This window comes from Drosophila busckii, chromosome 3R (assembly GCF_011750605.1).
Source record: "Drosophila busckii strain San Diego stock center, stock number 13000-0081.31 chromosome 3R, ASM1175060v1, whole genome shotgun sequence".
NCBI classification, from domain to species: Eukaryota; Metazoa; Arthropoda; class Insecta; order Diptera; family Drosophilidae; genus Drosophila; species Drosophila busckii.
The window spans coordinates 12,732,350-12,754,135 of NC_046607.1; the positions used below are offsets into that span (position 1 = coordinate 12,732,350).

The window sequence follows — 21,786 nt, forward strand, 5'->3', positions numbered from 1 at the left end:
AAAAAACTACACAACTTTAATAGCAACTCATATTGTATTGCTGATAAATAATTAACGCACGCTCGCGCTTAAATAATTTGCTGATTCATCGCTCTGAAGCGTATACTTATTACACATACGCCGCGTTAGCTTGCGTAAACTCACATTTCTACATAATTTTGCCAATTGAGTCAGCCACTGGCTGCGTGTGATATTTAAATATATAATTACCACAATGCTGCTGCAAATCTTAAACTATAACTGGAACTCATGCTGATAAGAAAATAGCCACACACCGCATATCAAAACAGAGGCTCGTCAGTTGGAACATTTAGCTAGAGCGTGATCAGTGCTAGATTAGCAGATATGCTGTTTACTTAATGGAGAACTGAGACGTCACGTCAATTCACCTGATGTCTAATTGCGTAATTGGCAGCAGACTTTGCTAAGTGTATCTACGCCACGAGAGAGTCTCAACACACGCAGCCAATGACCTTTGTGTAGCTTAGCTAAACGAAAAATATATACACTATAGAATTAACTTATAGCAACTAAACTTTATAGCAGCTGCTCAGCTACTGTGGCCACTTGTAGAGTATTGACAAGTCACGCAAGCCAAACTATTTTAGATATTGCGCCAATTTCCATGCCATTATATCAGCTGGGCTGGCGTATTCCCCCGGGCACGGCGCTATCACGTGACGCAGCCCTCAGTTATGACCCATGCGTTTGGCCAGCCGATCGTTAAAGATCAAGTCGACGCAGCAAACAAATTGTATAGATAAAAATTATTTTAGCACCCCGCGCTGCTTGCCGCGCGTCGCGGTTCGCCGCCAGCTGCGCAGCCAGACATTACTAATGCGAACCGGCCCCGACTTCGAGGCTCGTGTAGTATGAAAAGTATTTAAACGGGAAATGATTCGGCATGACAAATCAGAAGCGCAATAATTGCGAGACAGCAAACATCAAAAATAAATTTCATTTCAACTGTTGCCAACGGGCCGCCGAACAAAGCTAAAAGGTAAGAGCATAAAATTTATTTAAATTAGCTGTTTCTATATGAGAAATGGGACACGACCTTGCCAGGCAGGCAGCTGGCAACCAAAAATACTGTAGCCAACTAACTTCCGCTTCTCTTTTTTTTTTTTAGATGGCCACCGCACACCTGCCTATACAAAAGTCCAAATACTATGAGCACAATGGCGAGCCCGGCTGCCAGGGTCTCGAGGAGATCAATCGCATGTTCCGCAATTTCTGGGATCCAACGGCGTACTGGGTGTGCGATAAGCAAGGCACACGTGCGCGCCTGCAGCACTGTGCACAGTCCCAGCTGTACTCCGAGGAGTTGGGGCGCTGTGTGCACTACGCCGACTGGAGCTGGACGGATCCCAAAGAGCCGCCAAGCCGTCCAAGGCAGTAACTTATCTCAATCACTATTTATATGATTAGCAATTAATTACCTTAAGTTATTGTTTTTAAAAAACACTTTAATTTTAAGTGAGCATAGAAAATTACATGCAACTCACACTAGCATCAGTACAAAGAGTAAATCATTTTGCTTTTGTTGTTAACAATTTATACATTGTTAGTTACTTACAGTTATTCTTACAAAAAGGAATGTTGCGTAGTTAAGAGCATTACGGAATGGTGTAGTGTAGTGTGTGTTGGAGTGTGTTGAACTTAATAAGCAAAACATAATTATATGCGACATATAAATAGCTGCCAACAATCGAACTGTAGGGCTAAGAAGCGTGCGCAGCTAATTGAAATTTAACTAATTCCATGCTAAAGTATTAACTGTTTCGCAATTGCCTTAGCCTGAGTGAGAAATCAGACAAATAGAATTTCAGAATAGAGAAATGATAAAGTTTTGCAACTATAGTTTAAAACTCAACGTGCGCTCCCTGCTTGTTGATCACTTTCATTTTCTCCTTCTTCGGTGGCTTAGTGTCTGTGGGAATTTCCTCCTCGACGGGCGCTGGCTTCTCCGGCACTGTACGCTTTGTTGTTGTTGTTGCCGGCTTTGGCGTTGTCGTTGTTGTTGTGGTAGTTGTTGTTGGCTTTGCTGTTGTTGTCGCCGGCTTAGCTGTTGTTGTTGTAGTTGGTTTTGGCGTTGTAGTTGTTGGCTTTGGAGTAGTTGTTGTCGTCGTTCTCTTAGTAGTTGGCTTAGCTGTGGTGGTGGTGGTGGTTGTTGTTGTTGGCGCCACTTTAGGCTTTGGCTTGGCAGTCGTTGTAGATGGTGGAGTGCCAACCGATGCCTCTAGACCTTCGCCCTCAACGCGCACATTGCGCACCTTGACTGTAGGCTGGCCCGCCTTGGGCGACTTGACACGCGCCAAATAGTGATTGAAAGGTGAGCCCAAGTACAAATGATCCTGGAACTCCAGCACATGCGAAATGCCCGCAACAGATTTGTCGAAACCATGCAGAGAGCCCACAATGTTGCCATTCCAGTCGACGCGCACCACAGTCGAGCGCTTGGGCGCCAGCAGCATTACGCTCTCGCCATGGCCCATGAAGTGCACAAAGCGTTGCGAGAACTTGTTGGGATACACGCTGTTCAGATAGCGGAAGGGCAGCTCAAACAGCATCAGCATGCGTGCCAGGAACAAACGTATGGTGGGGAAGCGTGAGAACATGGCAAAAGTGTTGGGATGCTGGCTATCAGCGGCCACTGGCAATGGCACCCAAATACCCTCAGCATCGGGCGTCAGATTGTCTGGAATGCCGGGCAGGCCCTCAACGAAAGTTTCGCTTTCGCCAGCCTTGGCGCCCTTCAGGTGATACTTGATTAGACGCTGTGCGCCTGTTTCGGCCACAACAATAAAGTCTTCGTTGGGACTGAGTGCCAGACCGTTGGCAAAGAGCAGCTCGTCCAACAGCACTTCGCTCACATTCTTAGCCCGATTGTATTTGAAAAGACTAGAAAGCGTAAACGAAAAAATCCATTAGTTACTTTGCGATCAAAAGAAACCGGTTTCTTAGCAAATCATTGACTCACCGGCCTGATGGATTGGCAAATGCCGCATAGACCAAATCTTGTATGGGAAAGTCGGATGAGGAGTCAGTCCAGTAGATATCTCCCTGCTTATCCACTGCCACAGAATTGAAAATCTTTGCGGGACGTGCAATGGTCTTGCCGGGCAGCTCCTGGCTGGGCGCAATCAGCAGCTTCTTCTTGTGCGACGTCAAGTCAACTTGCCACAAGCCGTAGTAAGCATCGGCCACAATTAGATTACTGCCCTGCGTGTCGAAAGCCATGCCCAAGGGACGTCCACAAATGGCCTCCTCGTGGTTCTCAGCTAAAATAAATGCGCACTTAAATAAATTCACATTTGTTATACTACGCTAAGCTTACAGCAGGGCTGGCCGAACTTGGCGACGTGTGTAACATGGTTTGAGGTCAGCTTGATGATCTCACCGCCGTGCAGGCCCGTGTAGATCTCGTTGTTGCGCGCTAGCAGAGTCTCTGGGCCATAAATGCGATTCTCCAGCAAACGCTCAGCGCCTTCCAGATGAAAGTTAGGCTCCAGTGCACCCTTCAGCTCTTTGGGCGGGGCTACACTGCAGCGATAACAGACAGATTAAACGATGCACTCGCGATTTTCTTAACGCAAACTTACGTGAATTCTTTGTAGGGGAAAGTTGTACGCGGTGGCAGACCCGGCAGCAGTATTATAATTAAAAAGAAAATCATGAAATTCATGATTCTCACACGTAGCGCGTATAGCAGGCCCATGGTTAAGTTTTAGTTTGGTCTGCACTATCCTCCAAACAAGCTAATTTATAATAAACTGCAGCCACAGCGCTCGAAAACCCAAAAAGCGACACGACGGCAAAGTTCAAGACGAAAAAAAGCAGAAAGTCATCGTGCCGGTGCAGCAAAGCAGGGCTGCAAAACAAACAACCGGTAATCCATCTATTAGATATGAACGATACCGTCACTGATTCATTATCGTTAATTCTCGAAGGTTGATATCAAAAAAGAATGAAAACAAATTTAAACAGCACGAAAAATTAGTTGTTTGTGGCCTGGATAAAATGTTTTATTTGTAAAGTGACTTTTATTATTTATGATATCTTATCAAAATGTTCGTCATATGAAGGATTAACTTAGCTTAATAAACTAAGTCTAAATATAAATATAAAATGAAATAAACATAATAAATAAAAAACACATTTAACAACGTTTGATGTTTAGCATAACGTTATGAAGTTTTAAAAAATCAACGATATTCTGAAATATTCGAGATATTGACAAGCTTTATTCACCCTGTTATTGAAACGGAACTGGTTCAGGGATACACAAAAAGTAACGACTCACATACTGCTACTTAAAATGCTTTGGTGACTCGTGACACCGTGAAAACTAACAAGTGGTTACGAATTGCCCATCCCTATCACAAATCATTTACATTTTTATATTTCGGTGTCGCAGTTTACAAAAAAGAAGACAAATACTGACAAAAAACGCAGAGGCATCCGGGTAAGTGTTAAAATATTGTTTATTATATCCTTCGTTGCATGAGTACTATGAAATTCAATACGTAAAACGACTTTGTGAGCCTAAAATTGATCTAGAAAGTTTTGACACCGACACGGCCACGTTTTGGTAATCAGCAGTTCTGTAAATTTAGCTGTTTTCCGGCTAAATTAAGCTTTTTCAACATATTGAGTGTAAAAAAAAACCAATTATTATTAAATATTACAAATGCAAATAGTGTTTTGAACTTGAAGACTTCTAAGTAGAATTCATTCGAAAAACGTCCATATAATAGTTGCTAAATATAGTAAATATTGATTTCGCTATATTTGCTACCATCTCTAGTGATAAGTTGTGACGAAATTAAAAAGCCGAAGGTTAAAAATACTAATCTTACGATTGCGTTTACACAAATGCTTAAGAATATATGTACATATGTTACTTAATCACTTATTTTAAGTGAATGGTTAATGAAATGTGTATTTGCATACCCCTTCAAATACATGTACACTTGCTGCATGCGTCATTTCAGTGTGTAAGTGTGTGCAAGCGTATTTTTTGCCTCAGTCTGCTCCGCCCCCGCTGCTTTTTATAAATCGCTTGGCAACAGTCTGTTAGAATACCCAAATGAAAATATTTTCGTTTTATGATGTAAATAAAAACCTGTTGTTTATAAACATAATCGTGCTGCAGTAGTTAGAGAAGCTTTACAAAAATAATTAAATCTGTATTATGTTAATTCTTTATTATGTTCTAATCTTATTGCCTATGACTATTCGATTTTCAAAACTTGGCGCTCATAGAGCAATGCTTGCCATTTTTTTTTCACAATGTTACCACTCTGTCATAAAAATAGGCGGGACATTTGAACAGGTTTGAGTTCAACCAAAATGTCTTTGGTTCGAAGTGTTACTCTCAACGGTTCGCTGGTTAATTGAAATGTTCGCTCATGTATGAGTTTGATTTAAATGTTCGCCCCAATTGTATGAGTTCGACTCATCGGTTCGCCTCAATTGTATTAGCGCGTCTCATTGCAATCTCTTAACGTATGAGAGCGCTAAAAAAGAGAGAATGAGCGTAATTTCAAGAGCGCAATTTCGAAGCTAAAAAAATTATTTTATAAGTAACATTCAAAGCAAGAAGACGTGTTTTCTGTTTTTACTCGTATGTCTGTGTTTATATGTGTGTAGAAGTTTTTATCAGTTGCAATAACAAATTGAACAAAATTTAAAAGGAAATAAATAATAATAATTAAATGTAAATAAAATAAAAACGAGAAAAGAAAAGTTGACAAAAAGAAACTAAAATGTGCAGCTGATGGAAATAACCTACCACTTTTAATCTGGTGTGTGGGAAAAATCGATCCACAAATTGTTTGCAAAGAAATGAAAATGTTGGCTTAACGAGTTACTTTTGCAACAACAACAAACAAATTAACTGTGATATAATTTTGCAGTACAAATTAGTTACAAACTTAGCTTAGCCATCAATCGACGACACCAACCAATCTATACACTTATTTTAAAGTGCAATATTAAGATTTTCATCAAGATTCTCAAGTAACAAATACATCTCAACATTCCTGCGCAACATAAAACAACAAAATGGCTGTAATAATGTAAGCATAAATCCTTTTTACTTCTGTGTAATGTTTAAACAAAAGGAAAAAAAATCTCATTGCGTGCAATAACAAAAGGCCCCTTTAGTTGTGTGTATTAGTATACTATAATAATACAAAAAAAAATGTATTTCTAATAGCTTTGTGAATGCGAAAAAAAGTGTAGAAACAATTTATGTGTTTGTTCCAATTCTCAGTTGTTTCCCAGCTGTTTTAGCACGTACATGCATACATACATAGAAGTGATTGTGTGTGTGTGTGTAAAGTTGTTTGTGTGGGTAAAAAAGTGGGGCTGTGTTGATGGGGAAACTATGCTAACACCCCGAGAGTACAGTTACTCAAGTAATTGAGCATATTGCTGATTGAGTTACCCAATTAAATAATGCAACGAGTGAATTGAGCATTACAATTATGCAAGCATATTAATTCGATATTGAGTTTTAGTTTAATATTTTCTTTGTCTTTTTCATACTAGAGTGAGCTCCAACAAGCAATTCAATTCCAAAACGTTTCGCTCTCTCAGACACACACACACTCGCATACGCAGTGCGCAAACAAAGAGTGTATGCTTGTGTGCGTTATGTTCGTGTTCCCATTTGTTTTTGCTTTGTATTCTTTACACCAATACCAATACAAAAAAATAAAAAGCTTTGCAAGTGTTGGTGCAAGCTTTGAAATTGCGTCAGCCAATTGAAAATTTATTTATATGACTACTATTTGCATATCTGTGTATGCTATATGCATTACAAAAGTACATGCAAGCATACTTGATAAATAATTCGCTCGTTTACAGCTGGCCTTATCTGTATTTGTATTAAAATAATAAAAATATATCTGTATGTATGTATGTACATATAGCAAACCATCTGATACGCGCTCTCTCAGTTTGGACTTCAGTCTCTCTCTCCCTCTCTCTCTTGTTGATTTCACCTTCACGATATTTTTTTTTTGTATGTTTTGTTTTTCTGGGTCATATTTGTTGATTTAAATTTGTTAGCTCTGCATTTGCCCATCGTTACATGTACTTAATTATTTTAAATAGTCAGTGAAAAATGTTTAGTAACCAACATAACGCCTCTCCCACACACACACAAACACAAATGAATTTATACACACAAACAAACGAGTATATGTGTGTGCGTGTGTGTATGTGTGCCTATGTTTGTGTTTGTCGTGGGTGATGCGTACCTATTGTTTTGTTTGTTCCCTCCATCTTAACAGCGCTTCTTCAATTCTTCAAGCATTTCGATGTCTTTGGCCATGGCTCTGTTGCCCGCCAAGGCGTTGGCGCGCATTTTTCTGTTTTTGTTATTTCTTTACACAAATGTTGATTTGTAGCTTCCTCAGGTCACTAACTGACGTAGAGAGTGAGAGAGAGAGAGATGGCGAGATCTTATGCTCAAATTGTCCATAATTTAATGTACATAAAACATTGTGCGGTCGTTCGACTCTTTATTGAGATTTCACTTAGCTGTCTACCAAAAAAAATTATTAGTCACTTGATATATCCCGTTACTGCTGGCGAAAATTTTTTGGAATTCGAACAACTGTTGCCAACTGAAATTGGAGCCTTTGGGCAACTAAACTAAGCAAAATGTTAAGAAACTTGCTGTTATTAAAGTATCTGCGGCTTGCGCGTAACCTGATCTAAACATAATTTCGTTTTAGACTTCCTGGTAGGGCAAAAAAGACAGCTGCGCTCAGAATGGACACAAACCCAAATGAGCTTAATGGGCGAAAGTTAATCTAATGGCACAGTCAAAAAACAGTTGAAACTCACCCTAGCTAGTAATCCGAGTTCTCGGCTAAACAACAATGTAGAGCTCGTGCCAGTGCCACAAAACGACAATTGGAACCAATCCACCCCTTTTTGTTTTCTAAAACACACACACACACACAAATGTTTTATGTGTGTGTGTGTGTGTGTGTGTGTCACTTTGAAGGTGCGTTGCTGATTCAATTTAGAGGTGCTGTGGACAGCATTCCAATGAATAAGTGCAGCTGCCTTTGTTGCAGCTGCCAATTCTGCAGTTTTTGTTTATCTCAGCGCTTATGTCATGGAATTTTTTGCACTGATAGCAAAATTTTGGCTATTACTAGATAACGTACACTGATTATTTTATCAATGAATTGCATTCGCTATGCATGTTATATCTATTTCAAATGCAATCACATGCAAAACTGTTAGCTAAAACCAGTTTCTTCTAGTTATGTCTATCATTGTTTTTCTTTTTTCGGGTGAGTACAAAGTGCAGATGCTTATCGCTAGGCACATATAATAGCCCTAACTGTACACACACTATCTGTGTTTTATATGCGAACACGCGACTGTGACGACAAATTCCATTGATCACTGCACTGTGTGCGCCCGGCCCGAGGCAAAACTATTTTAAAAGCATGTCAGACCAATGCCAATGTACGCTAATTTATTGAGCTGCATTAACAAATTACTCGCTGCTGCTGATATGCTCGACATAGTTGTGTAACGAGTGCTTACTGTACACAGGCAGACTGCGTATAAAAATACATGCATTTGCATTGTTTAAACTCAAAGTCGACGTTCAATTTGTAAAATTTATGCATAGAACTTAATTCAATAGCGTCAATTGCGAGTAGAGGCAGCTATAGAATAGAAGAACTGAAAGTACAATGAACACGAAGAATTGCAATCAGACACGGACGGACACTCATAGCATATTTAGAATGTTTAGCTGCTGTTGCTTTGTTTATGTTTTCTATGTATTTGTTGAAACGCAATAAATTATCTTGCAGCGCATGCTAGACAGAGGCAGCTGCTGTTGCTGCTGCGCTGCGCCTGCGCTGCGCCTGCGCCGCTGCTTTGATCAACTTCAACATGTTTCCGCTTTGGCACTTTATGTAGCCATGGCTATTTACATATACAAAAAAAAAAAAAAACACTGTTGTGTGTTTATAATTTTCTTTTTCGATTTTGTTACATTGTTGGGGGGTTGAAAGCAATTTTGACGTCGTAAACGTCTGTGTGGCTTCCTGGGGTGTTAATGTGTACAGCTAAGGGTTGGAGCTTGGCCCGCCGCCCTTTACGGCTCGTTGCACAATTTTCTTTTGATAATTCCATCAAAGCCAATGTCAAAGGGTAGTTGGCATATATATATATATTCTAATATCGACTTTGGAACGCACAAGGTGTTAGCTTGATAATAATAGGCGCTGCTTGACGTCACACACATGCATACACGCATACATATAAGCTTACAGTTATTGTGCGCTTGTTTCAAGTGCTCTGCTTCACGATCTGTTGTTATTTTTTTTTCAACAGTAGCCAAGCTCCAAATGTGGCTGTCATTAATTGACCTTCAAGCTTTATGCATACATACATACATACATACATACATATACATCATCAATTAAGCGCTGCCAAAGCGAACAAACCGTTTAACTGTGCAAGCTTAAAAAAAAAAAAAAGAAAAACAAATCAGTGCTCTCACTTATGCATGCTGACTATTGTCGTCTCGCTTGCACTTGTTTTAAGCAGCCAATGAAAAGTGTATTGCAAGTTTATCAAATTGAAGAAGTGCCAACACAAAAAGACTAAAACTCACTTTCGTTTTTTAATATTTTCTTAAAACAACAAACAATTTTTGTTTAGTCGTCGTAATTTCTCTGGCTCCGCTCTCGCTTGCTGCATTTTTTATATTGTTTAAGTTCACACCTGAGCGAGCAGCGGGCCGCGCCCACTAAAAACAGCCGCCCAACTCGTACGTCTTCGTTACAAAAATAGGCAAAAAGTGAAATTTTCAGTTTTCGAAAAGCGTTTGCAAATGTTGGCCAAGTAGTAAACAACAACAAGCAAAGCTGCCTAGCTATAGCCACAGCTCATATGTATATAAATAAAAACAACACACATACATATGTATACGTGAGTGTGTGTACGTGCTTTGCGTCAGACGCGCGTAATAATAATATTATTGCTCAAAAATAAAAACAGCTAAAAAAAATTCATAGAGAGCAACTTTTAGTATATATGAAAAATTACATGCATATATTAGAGGAATTTACAAAATTATGTTGATAAGCCTTGAATGAGATCAAACAAGAAGGCCGCTATATAACTGTATATGTGTGTGTGTGGGCGTGTGTGTGTGTGTACAGCTTTCATAATTTGTAACAATCTAAACCTTTGTCTCTGAACTTTGACTGTACAATGTAACGCTTTATGCTCGCCAAAGCATAAAGTTGAACTTTAACCTAACGCTTACCGTTACTTTGTCGCTCCCAGAATTATGTAGACTTTGTTGCTGTTGCTGATGATACATTGTCATGCTCTCAAAACAAGTTTTTATTCAGCAATTTTTGCTACCAACACCCGACCTTGTATTCAAAAATACTTAGTGTTAAGCCCAAAGTTTCAGTAAGCGGAAGTTAATATAATAAATATGTTTTTCAACATTCTGCAAATATTTATGCGTCAGTCAGTGCCTCATCAGCTGATTCATTGAATTGCTTGCGGGTGGCTGCGGTGGGGAAAGTTGACAAATCAAAATCGCATTAAAATAAATATAATTATTAAATAATTAAAGCCTTGAGAACGAGTTTGTGGTTGCAGACCTCGGATTTAACACTTGAGTTGCTTTCAGTGTTGTAATCAACACTTGTTTCTTGTTTAAAATAGACAGCAACGGCCTCTCTAGCACACATTTGTTATGTTTATGTTGCATTGGCAACTGTTTTTGTTTTGCTTTGGCTGCAGCGCATTTATCATTTCGTTGTTTACATTACTTTGGACACATCCTCTGTTAGAAATAGACTCCCCCCACCCCCATAGTCTAATCTTGCCTATGCTTGTTATCTAGCAGCATTAACTACATACAAACATATGCAACAGTATGTGTGTGTGTGTGTGTGTGTATTATTATTAGCTTGTAGAGACGCTGAATTGGAACAAGATGGCGTCGTCCACTTTGTTTACTCAAGTGTTTGTGTGTGTGCGTGACACGAGCTTTTGTTTTCTTTAATTTAATACGATTCTGAATCGCAAATTATAATTTTTGGGTTATTTCAATTTGTTTGCGTGTTTACCTTGCGACAGCGCCGCCCACTACCCCCACCACCTGGCCGCCCCTTTTAGCCTTGTGTCAGTTTATTGTGATTTGAATAAAAATGTAAGCAATGTTAAATTTAAGGCCAACAACATAAAATGTGTCCAATGTCATGAAATTATTTTGTCACACAAAGTTCGTTTTACGTCTTGAATAAACAGTTCAAATTGTTTACTTAACCAAATCAAGTGCAATGCACTTGTCATTGTCTGAAATTTAATTAACTTCATTTGACATTTACTCAATATTTACTCTATTATATTATTTTGCATTATTTTATTAACATAATTATTTTGTCATCCCTTTTGTGCTTGCTCTCTATGCAGCGCGTAAGTTTTTATCTAGATCATTTAGCTAAAAAGGAAATCTACTCTAAACTAAAAAAGGAAACTTATTTTTCAACGTCTTGCGTTTATTATCGTACTTAGCATTGAGCAAACACATAATAAAGCATTTTGACGTTTTGAAAAATCTATTGAAAAAGAAAAAAAAGCATTCTTTGTTTCTTTTTCTGAAAATTTAAAAGCCAGACAATCTTTAGATCAGCGTACGTTTTTGACAGACTGATCGACAACATATATATATATATATATACATAGATATTGTCATCGTCATAGTCTTTGTACACTGACAGCAAAGCAATTTGTCTGAGAATATATTATATATTTTTATTCATTGTTGAGGGCGTTTTGTTTGTTAACTGTTTGCAAATTGTTGAAAGAATTGCATTAAGGTTTGTTGGCATCACCCAACAGTACTAACTTCTAATCTATCTATATAGATTAACTGAACTCCAACGAACCGGTGTGTGCACCACAAGTAGCAAACAGTTTATTTTATTTTCGGTTGCATTTGCGCCAACAGTGGATTATACAATATACAAGTTATAATAATCCCTGAAGCGCTGCATTCAGTCTAAATTTCGAGCTGCAGATTGAGAGCGTACTTCGTAGTTAAGTGCACTCGCTGATATCTTGCTTGGACTATATACACTTTACTCTTTACTGGCTTGAAATTCAGCTTTGCTGAAAATAAAATTCGTTAAGCAAACAATTATTGATTGATTATAAAAGAAGGGACGTAAATTTGTTGGCCTAGACGCAACGAGATTTTTAGTCTTTTGCGTTTTACCTACACTAACGAACAACAAAAACCAAAAAAAAACCAACCTTACCATATAATATAATAGGTACTAGGCCAGCCCTCACAATGTCTGTCCCTGTGCGCTACTCTGCTGCCGCCGAATACGCCGTCGTTGATAGTGGTTTGGAAAATACTCTAATCCAAGAAGAGCAATACCACGAACAACAACAGCAACAGCTTCAGCTACAGCTACAGCTACAGCAACAACAGCAGCAATACGAGCAGTATCAGCAATACGACGATTATCAAGCTGAGGAGGAGGAGCAAGCTTTGATATATTGCCAATTGCAACAGCAGCTGGAGGCGGAGGCTCAGGCGGTGCGGCAGCAGCAGCAGCAGTTGATGCAGCAGCGGTCATCAATGTTCATGTCGTCGTCGTCGGCAATGCCAGCATTCGATTTGCCCCCCAATCACCACATCACCAACAACATCATCAACAACAATCACCACAACATCAACAGCGTCGCTAATAACAACATGGATGCTATTAGCATCAATGCTATACTGGTCGATGATGAGCAACCCTCAACATCGGCTCAGGCAGCAGCTAATTTGGTGGGCGGCAAATCGGGCAATGGCAGAGGAGACGGCAACGGCGCAGAGATGCCAACTGATTGGATGAGGATTGCGAACGAGGGCCGGTATGGGACACCGGGTGCTGCTGGCTTGGAATATCAGAAGTACGAACAACAACAGCAACAACAACAAACACAACTGGAAGAAGATGCTGGAGCAGGTGCAGGTGCAGGTGCAGGCGCTGCAGCAACAGCTGAGCCGTCAGCGCTCAAGAAACTGGAGGATCAGCTGCATGCATTGAGCTCCGATGAGCTATACGAGACGCTCAAGGAGTACGATGCCTTGCAGGACAAGTATCACACTGTGCTGCTATTGCCCAAGGAGTCGAGAGTAAGTAGCAACTAAACAACTCGCTCATCTCATTAGCTGATCATAATAACTTTTTGATTACAGCGTGAGGTAACTGCTGGTGGTCGCGATGGCTCGGCTTATGTGCTGCGCTGCCTTAAGATGTGGTACGAGCTGCCCTCCGATGTGCTGTTCTCCGCTATGAGTCTGGTGGATCGCTTTCTGGATCGCATGGCCGTCAAGCCAAAGCATATGGCTTGCATGAGTGTTGCCAGCTTCCATTTGGCCATCAAGCAGCTGGAGTTGAAGCCCATACCTGCCGAAGATCTGGTTACAATATCTCAGGTGCGTCTCTATTAATAAAGCACGAGCTAGTAAATCGAACTAATCATTACTTTTGCTTGCAGTGTGGTTGTACCGCTGGCGATCTGGAACGTATGGCCGGCGTTATTGCCAACAAACTGGGCGTACAAATGGGACATGCGCCTATTACATCAGTGAGCTACCTGCGCATCTATTACGCTCTCTTCCGCAATCTGGCGAAGGAGATTGGCGGTGATTTCTTCAAGTTCTATCAGCAGTTGATTAAACTCGAAGAGCTTGAGAATCGCCTGGAGATTTTGTTGTGCGATGTCAAGACCACGGTCATAACTCCATCAACATTGGCTCTAGTGCTGATTTGCCTGCATCTGGATTTCCACATCAAGGAGTCCTACACACGCGGCAGTCCCGAACTCAAGCATGTCTTCGAGTATATACTCTTCCTGCAGCAGTACATGAGGGTAAGTCCGTCTAGCCACCAAATGCCAGTAATTGTTTTTTAATTGATTTCATGACTTGCAGATTCCCGATCGCGTTTTCACCTGCGGTTTTAGCATTGTTTCGGGCATTCTGTCCCATTACAATGGTCAGAACAAGGCGCCCTACAAGCAGCGGCTAGTCTGGAAATTATCCAGTCGCACGCTGCGCGTTCTGCGCCCGATCAATCGCTTCTCTTCAGATCTGCCTACCATTGAGGAAGGCATATCGAATGCCCTCGACGATGGCCTGCGTTCAAGGTGAGTGTCAAGGTTTTTCCCACTAGCCTAGGGTAGTCAAAATTTTCTCATCTCTTTTGTGAAAAATCTATAATACATAAGCTATACAGCTGGTTCAGCCCGTTATTTATTTTTAGCAGCATTATGTCGACTCTTTGAACTAATTTATATGTAGGCGTGTGTGTGTGTTTGTGCTTAGTTTGGCGTAAACAAGTTTCTAGAATATACACGATTTCATTATCACAGCAAAAAGCAAAGCACAAGCGTAGCGATCAACAAATAAAGAATAAAAAACATCAACAAGCAACAACAAAATGCTTAGAATAAATATCATGAGACCTGCTGGCTGGCCAGCTAGCTGACTGGCTGGTTTGGAAGCATTTGCCAAAAGTGGTCTGTCAACAATAACAACAGCAACAACAACAACAACAACTACAGTTAGACAGCCATTATATACTGCCAATACATATATACAGCTAGAGCTATATAGCTAGCACATTTGTATGTATTGCTTATATCATTGTTTTTGGACAACAATCTTATCAAAATAACACACGCACAAAGAAGCAGTAAAGATTATGTATTGGGCAAGGAGAGGGGTGCGGCATTGACTGTAAATAGAATCATTATCGATAGCTGCGAGGGTCGCTGCAGCATTTCGCAGCTTTACGAAATTTGCTGTGCGTCAGCAAATTGACTTCAATGTCACTTTCTCTTTTCTAAGCAAATTCTTTTTATTGTACGCTCTTTTTTTTAAAAGCATTTTGTGTTTCCATTTTGTGTTTTTAAATGCTTTTAAATTTAATTTAATGCCATTGTGTTGTTCAACTTATCTTTGCTGATTATATTCGTGTATATGTTTGTAGCTGGTTTTTTTTCTTTTCTTTTTTGTTTAGTGCAAATAAAGTTAGTCATACATATTTTTAAACAGTTCAATGCACTCTCGGTGACTTTGGGACTGCGCCAGTTGCTTGCACTTAAGTTTAACAGGTTCATTTCGTTATCAAAAATACTTGAAACATATACATATATATTTTATTTCGACTAGAGCACTAGTTTCCCGCTTGTAAAGTTAAATAATCTGCACTATCCATACTTTGTAACAGCGACAGTTGACTTCAGTTTAACTTTAACTAAATAGAATTGTTTATAGGTTTATAATTAGCACATACAACTAGCTGAATATTCTCCCAATACAAAACAATTTGTTGCTTATTTGTTAAATATAGAAACTGCATAGTGTGCGTTGATTAAAAGTCATTAGCATAAAGCGTTTAGCTGATCAGCTGTTGTGGGTCTCTTATCTGACCTTCAACTTGAAATTATTTGCATTTGATTGATTAACCAATTAATTAATTTGCTTGTTATGCTTGTTTTTTTTTTTTGCAGAACCGAGAGTATAAGCTCCGAGGAGGAAGAGGATTGGCCAACTTCACCCATTATTCCAATTTTCGAACAATGTTAGTACCCAGCAGCAAGTGAGCTGCAACCAAGCAAAGCAGCCCCCGGCAACATCAAAACAACAAAGGGACGGGCAACGGTTAAAGCAGACAGGAGTCGGCCATTTACACGCACACTCATGCACACTAAATCTACAAACTACACGCAAAAGGACAAACATACATATCCTGCACTCGATATCGACTTGATATGGACTTCAAGCAACGCAACAACAAAATGAATGGAGTAACTTCGTATAGTCGCCATGCATCGGGTGTATATATATTTCATATATGCTGTATGTGTTTGTGTGTGTGCGTAGGTAATGGTTGATGGCAGGATGCGTGTGTATATTTTGCTAAAATGCATCATAATTGATTTAGCTATATATATATATATTATTTACGCTGGTTCTACCATTTAAGAATCTATGAAAAATGCGAGGTCAGCCAGAGAGATTCGTTTCAGCAAACGACAGGCAAACATATTTTTCTCGATTTAATTGCGGCAAGACACATTTACGTTAAAAAAAAAAAACAAAGAAATGTAAAAAAAAAACTAAAAAAAAAAACATAATTAATGCTGCGGACCATCATACAAAAGATTGATGTCGCTCCGGAACATTTTTTGAATTCTGTATGACAGAAAACGATTTGATTAAATACCCAATACCGGATAGGGCAGAAATTTTTTGTTTGTTCCGCTCGAAAAAAAATTTAAAATCAAAAGCCGATATAAAAATCTACTATCCACAAATTCTAATTAGTATACAGACATAAAATTTATGTGTTTCATGTTTGTTTTCGTAAAATCTGTAAAACTCAGAAACATTAGCAAGAAAAACACAAAAAAAAACTACAAAAAAAAAAACAAAATCTATTTAAAAAAAAAAAGTACAAAAAATTCATTATAGACAGACTATTAAACATTAAGCTAAAAAGTGCAAGGTATAAAAACGCAAAAGAAATCCCCATACAAGTTTAACAATCATTTTGGCCGCGCTCAAGCGAACTATATGACTAAGAGAAAACGTAACAGTAAAAGTATAATATTAAATTCAAATTTCATATGGATGTATGTAGTTGCGTGTGTAGTCAGCTCTATTTCTTCATACATACTTTATATAAAAGCAGCATCAGTTGAATATTAGACATTCTCTCTATTAAAATTTGTTATTATTTGTTTAACATTGTCATAAAACGAAACAAACAAGCATCAAACATCTTTCGAGATTTGGTCTCTCAAATGAAATGTATTCAGATCAATGTAAATATCACAGCGATCATTTCTATATACTTTATATTTAATGAAAATTGTACGCATATCTCTTTTAATTCTCTTTTTTGTTATATAGTTTAAATTCTAATTAATTTATTTAAAACAAGTTGTAAAAAAAACATAAACAAAACAAAAGATCTTTAATGTATTCTACTAACTATAATAGATATTATTATAATAAAAACAAAACCCATTAATCATAGCAAAAACTAAAAACCAATCAACCCAGCAACAACAACTGCAATTGCAATATCTAAATATCATTTAATAAGTTTAAAACTTGTAGCGCGGCGCTCTGATTATAAAATTATGATGCATTACTTAGTAAAGAATATATACACGTCAAGAGAAGGGGGAGCAAAGAACACTCACTCTTAAGATTAACAAAAGAATCAGCAACAAACAAAACAAAACAAAAAAAAACAACAAATTATAAAACTTAACAAAAACAATCCGCAGAATGACAACACCAATTTAAAACTTTCTTTAAATTCTATTTTATCAAAACGGGTTAGAGAGCAACAAATATAATAAAAATATCCGTTTTTTAAAGAACTTTTTTTTCCAATATAATTTCTGTATAATTGAATAAATGTGCGTGCCACTGTCTGCATAGTGGCATACAATTTTTAATGAATATTTGCAAACAAATTCAAATGTTTTATTTACCTTTGTATGCGTGTGTGTGTGTGTGCAGCTCCATTTCCAGACCCGTTAGCAGCCAAAATGGAACCGTTTTTCCGGCTCTCGTCTGACTAAATGTGAGTACTTTCCTCAATTTATATTGCTCAGCCACAAAACATGCAAACTGCACTCCAACAAACAAATGTAAATAAAACATATATTTTTAAAAACTTTTCAAGTATTATAAACAAGCTTGTGCAATAGAATTTCATTTTCCTGCAAAGAATATTACAACAAACACAAAAAGAACAACAACAACATCATTGCCAAATCAAGCCTATTAATAACAATTGTACAACAAGGCTAACAAGACTATTTATAAAAATAGTATATAAATGTAACGGGCGGGAAAACTGTGTGTTCATTTCGTAAAGATTTTAGAATTTAGTCTTAACTTTTAACAAACTTTAAAAAATGGCAATTGACAAATAAGCATGAGAAATAAGAAATGAATTTTAGATCTAAGAACAAGTTCTACAAATGCATAAGTGACAAAATGCCGTCAACTCTGCTGAGCAGTCTGATTGTTTTTTTTAACAAACAACAATTAATGTATGTTATTTAATAAATAGTAAATTTTACATGATTTTAGCGTGCGGAGTTAGTAAAATATTTGCAAAGAGCATTATGAACACATCACTTTAACAAACATAACATAGACAACAACAAAAAAATCTCTTTTATTGTAATAAGTTTTAGATGTATTTAGTTTTTAGTTGCTCACTACGAGGTTTGAGTTTTCGTGTCAATCATTCACATATTAATATAATTTCTTTAGTTATAAAACCAAATGATTGTATTCAAAAACTGCAGAAGCGTTGCACGATTTGTGGCCAGGAAAATGAGAACAATTAAGTAAATTAAGGAAATGTCGTGTTAAAACATAAGGAAAGTTGTATGAAAACAACAAAAAATCGTGATTAAAAAAGCAAAAAAAATAAATAAATGAACAAGTATTATTAAATTGTAAATAAAAGCATTTTTATTCTAAAAATTAGTAAAATAAAATATAATATAATAATTAAGGTCTGAAGAACATCACTCTTGAAATTCTGCAGACCAATTGAAACAAAAATAAATAAATAAACCCCTCCCACCAATCATTTGGCAACAAATACCAATGCACACGGTCGCAAAATCGAGCTAATCGATGAAACTATTAAAATAATGTACTATTTGACAGCAAGTTAAAAAAATTGTATGACAAAGCAGCGATGATACGATATTAAGTGAAAAAATACCATAATTTCGTTGAAGAATTAAATTTTGTTTTATATATATCATAAATTTAAATTTCTGCGCCAATTCACTTCCCCCGATGACTCTAAACACGATAGAGCGATATATCCGTTTGACAAGTAGTGTTGGCAAACACTCGCATACAGCGTTGCTGCTCAAACGTATCGATAGTGCGGCTTCTTGCTGCTGGCAACGCTGTGACACATAACCTTCCTTTTCTAAATAATTTTTGTGCTGTGTACACGTGTTCTCCACAATGGCACCCACTGGAAATGCTAAAAAGGTCGCCAAGACGGCCAAAAAGGGCAAGAAGCATCCCGTCAATACGCTCTTGAAGGGTGGTGTGCTGCGTTACTCCAAGGCTCAGGTAAAAACACTTGAAAATTCATACAATACGTTGCAAACTTTGTGGGGGCACGCCGCCATTAACAACGTGTGTAGAAACAACTGAGAATGATGATTGTATTATTTTTGTTTGCAGATGTACAAGCGCCGCGCGCTCTACCGCCTGAAGGACAAGAAGCACCCCGTTGTGCAAAAGACCAAGGTGCCCATCAAGAAGGTGAAGAAGATCGGTGGCCCCAAGAACGGTGGTGAGCGTACCGTCTATCTGCGCAAGCCAAAGGCCAACTTCCCAACCAAGACCTTCATCAAGAAGCGTCCCGGCAAGGCCAACTACAGCGAGCACAAGCGCACCACGCGTCACAACCTGAAGCCAGGTACCGTGCTCATTCTGCTGGCTGGCCGTCACCAGGGCAAGCGTGTTGTGCTGCTGAAGTCCCTCAACTCCGGTCTGTTGCTGGTAACTGGTCCATTCGCCCTCAACTCCTGCCCACTGCGTCGCGTGTCCCAGCGCTACGTTATTGGAACCTCCTCTCGCGTGGATTTGGGCGCATACAAGGTGCCCGAGCATCTGAATGACGCTTACTTCCGCCGCTTGAAGGCCAAGAAGGAGAAGAAGTCGGGTGAGGCTGACATCTTCGCTGCCAAGAAGGAGCGCTTCGTGCCCAACGAGCAGCGCAAGAAGGACCAGAAGGAAGTCGACAGCGCTCTGCTGAAGCTGATCAAGGCCCATCCTGATGGCAAATTCTTCAAGAAGTACTTGCAGAACATGTTCGCACTGCACTCCTCCCAATTTCCACACCGCATGCGCTGGTAAAGAACAATAAAAGGAAGCAACTTCAGTTTAAGGATTTTTAAATACTTTGTACAAGCCCCGCTGATTACAAACAATTTGTAAAAATAAACATTACAAAACGGATCTTTGTGTCGAGGTATGAGGAAACTAATTGTGTTGTTTATTGCCCTGTGAGGCATCAATGTTTTCTGGCGACAACGGAAACTGTGGCTGTAGATTGAGCGCCGCCAAGAATTTTCGTCGCCCATGTATGTACCAAAGCATCTCCCGATAGCTGCCAGGCAGCACTTCGTCCACAGTCTTGTCTGCTCTGTAGGTTAAATAGAACACGTTGGTGATGTCGCTGGTGCCCTCTACATAATTCCACAACCTTGCCACAGTCATGATCTGTATGTAGTTATGCGAGGTGTACACCACATGAGCAGTCATCTCCACTATACTTTGCACCATCACGGGCTTCATAAAGCTAATGTCCGATATGCACTTTAGTAAGGGCCAGCCGTTGACATAGATGCTGGCCATGATAAAGCTAATTTCCACAGCCTGCCGCATTATATAGCCACCAAATATGGTGTTCTGTGCATTGCGACTTTCCGGAAAGGGCAGTATGTTTGTAGATCGCTGACTGTCTGACATCCAGCGGCACTTGGGTGGCAACTGACGCACATTCAAATCAAACGAATCGGCGGGTGTAGTGCGCTGAAGCAGGCCATACATAATGGCATACTCATGCTCCTGTGGTCTAGAGGTGAACACAGTATCGGCTTGATCCTTTCTGCGCTGCTTCTGACGCGCGTCAGCCTCCTGCCAGATTTCTTGTTCCTTTTCGTTAGCGGGCTTTAGGGGATTCACTGGCGCTGGACCTGTGTTGGTGGCATTGCGTGCTACCATTAAAAAGATGGCCTTGGTAATATCTATAAACTGATTCGTAGCCTTGTGCTGGCGTACATAGATAATCAGCTCCATGGAACTCTTGCCCGTCCAGGATACAAAGCCACTGAACGCAATATCTTGATTGGCCTTCAGATACTTGATGTTGCTAAACTCCACTTTGTCCACCAGCAAGGTGACAAAGCTATAGGGCAGCGCCACGCCCTCTGGCAATTGAGGCACCGTTATGTGCCGATGGCAGAGCCAGACTGCAAACATATCCAGCTCCTCTATGAGCCGACCCAAACGCACTCTATTCAAATGATTTATATATCGCTCTCTAAACATCACGTCTGTGCTCAATGCTAACGTCGCCGTAGTGTAGCTATCAACCATGCTGCGGGCCGGCAATTCCTCCGGCTTGGGCTGATGCTTAAGCAAATGCTCACGCGACTTGGGCACTGCTCTGTAGCCATACTCTAAGCCTATTCTCTCGCGTATTTTCTCCTTAACTGCAAATATTTTTGAAACTCAATAAACTAAGCTCCTGCAGCAAACTTACCAACATCCAGCACGCCGGAACAGTGATCCGATTCATTGCGAAAGTATTCGTTCATCTTAAACTGCCGAGCAACAGCGCCGCCCTTTGGCCATAAGCAATCCAACTGCGTTCTACAAATTTGGTATTATAGTTGGTTCAAGTATTTTTGCTACTGTTTACCGCAGCAGCAGGCAGTCCTTGCTGCGCATCAGCGTCGAGCGTTTCATCCTTAATCAATGTCTGTTCACACTGCTTTAGGCAGTCATGGAAGATCATATCGGCTGCAGAGATCTTTGTCCACTTTCTTTAAATTGTCTGACAGCTGCTATGAATTGAATGTAAATTTCGATTTTTGTATAAATTTTCTTTAATTAGTTGCCAAATATATGTTTTA

General features: G+C 39.2%; 5 protein-coding genes across 6 annotated transcripts; 3 read left to right on the plus strand and 2 right to left on the minus strand.

Annotated features, from left to right (window-relative positions):
• Positions 1-915: 915 nt before the first annotated feature.
• Positions 916-1,455, plus strand: LOC108602410. The gene is made up of 2 exons (XM_017990522.1): positions 916-1,000; positions 1,130-1,455. Exon 2 carries the CDS (start codon positions 1,130-1,132, stop codon positions 1,397-1,399), a length of 270 nt encoding a protein of 89 aa, XP_017846011.1. The 5' UTR covers positions 916-1,000; the 3' UTR covers positions 1,400-1,455.
• An 8-nt stretch (positions 1,456-1,463) lies between these two features.
• LOC108602404 (adipocyte plasma membrane-associated protein) lies at positions 1,464-3,836 on the minus strand. The gene is made up of 4 exons (XM_017990516.1): positions 3,603-3,836; positions 3,338-3,543; positions 2,981-3,281; positions 1,464-2,901 (listed from the first exon to the last, which is right to left on the minus strand). Exons 1-4 carry the CDS (start codon positions 3,716-3,718, stop codon positions 1,863-1,865), a joined length of 1,662 nt encoding a protein of 553 aa, XP_017846005.1. The 5' UTR covers positions 3,719-3,836; the 3' UTR covers positions 1,464-1,862.
• Positions 3,837-4,377: 541 nt separating this feature from the next.
• On the plus strand, positions 4,378-16,487 carry LOC108602403 (cyclin G). 2 transcript variants are annotated; one of them, XM_017990514.1, is made up of 6 exons: positions 4,378-4,465; positions 12,348-13,207; positions 13,271-13,510; positions 13,573-13,947; positions 14,009-14,223; positions 15,592-16,487. In XM_017990514.1, exons 2-6 carry the CDS (start codon positions 12,368-12,370, stop codon positions 15,665-15,667), a joined length of 1,746 nt encoding a protein of 581 aa, XP_017846003.1. In that variant the 5' UTR covers positions 4,378-4,465; positions 12,348-12,367; the 3' UTR covers positions 15,668-16,487. The 2 variants fall into 2 exon arrangements, with proteins under 2 accessions (XP_017846003.1, XP_017846004.1); XM_017990515.2 differs by lacking the exon at positions 4,378-4,465 and adding an exon at positions 5,729-6,080.
• Positions 16,488-19,056: 2,569 nt separating this feature from the next.
• On the plus strand, positions 19,057-20,128 carry LOC108602409 (60S ribosomal protein L6). The gene is made up of 2 exons (XM_017990521.1): positions 19,057-19,210; positions 19,325-20,128. The coding sequence occupies exons 1-2, from the start codon at positions 19,100-19,102 to the stop codon at positions 20,000-20,002; spliced, it is 789 nt and encodes a 262-aa protein (XP_017846010.1). The 5' UTR covers positions 19,057-19,099; the 3' UTR covers positions 20,003-20,128.
• Positions 20,129-21,770, minus strand: LOC108601282 (acyl-coenzyme A thioesterase 9, mitochondrial). The gene is made up of 3 exons (XM_017989181.2): positions 21,573-21,770; positions 21,414-21,523; positions 20,129-21,363 (listed from the first exon to the last, which is right to left on the minus strand). Exons 1-3 carry the CDS (start codon positions 21,617-21,619, stop codon positions 20,129-20,131), a joined length of 1,392 nt encoding a protein of 463 aa, XP_017844670.1. The 5' UTR covers positions 21,620-21,770.
• Positions 21,771-21,786: the final 16 nt, after the last annotated feature.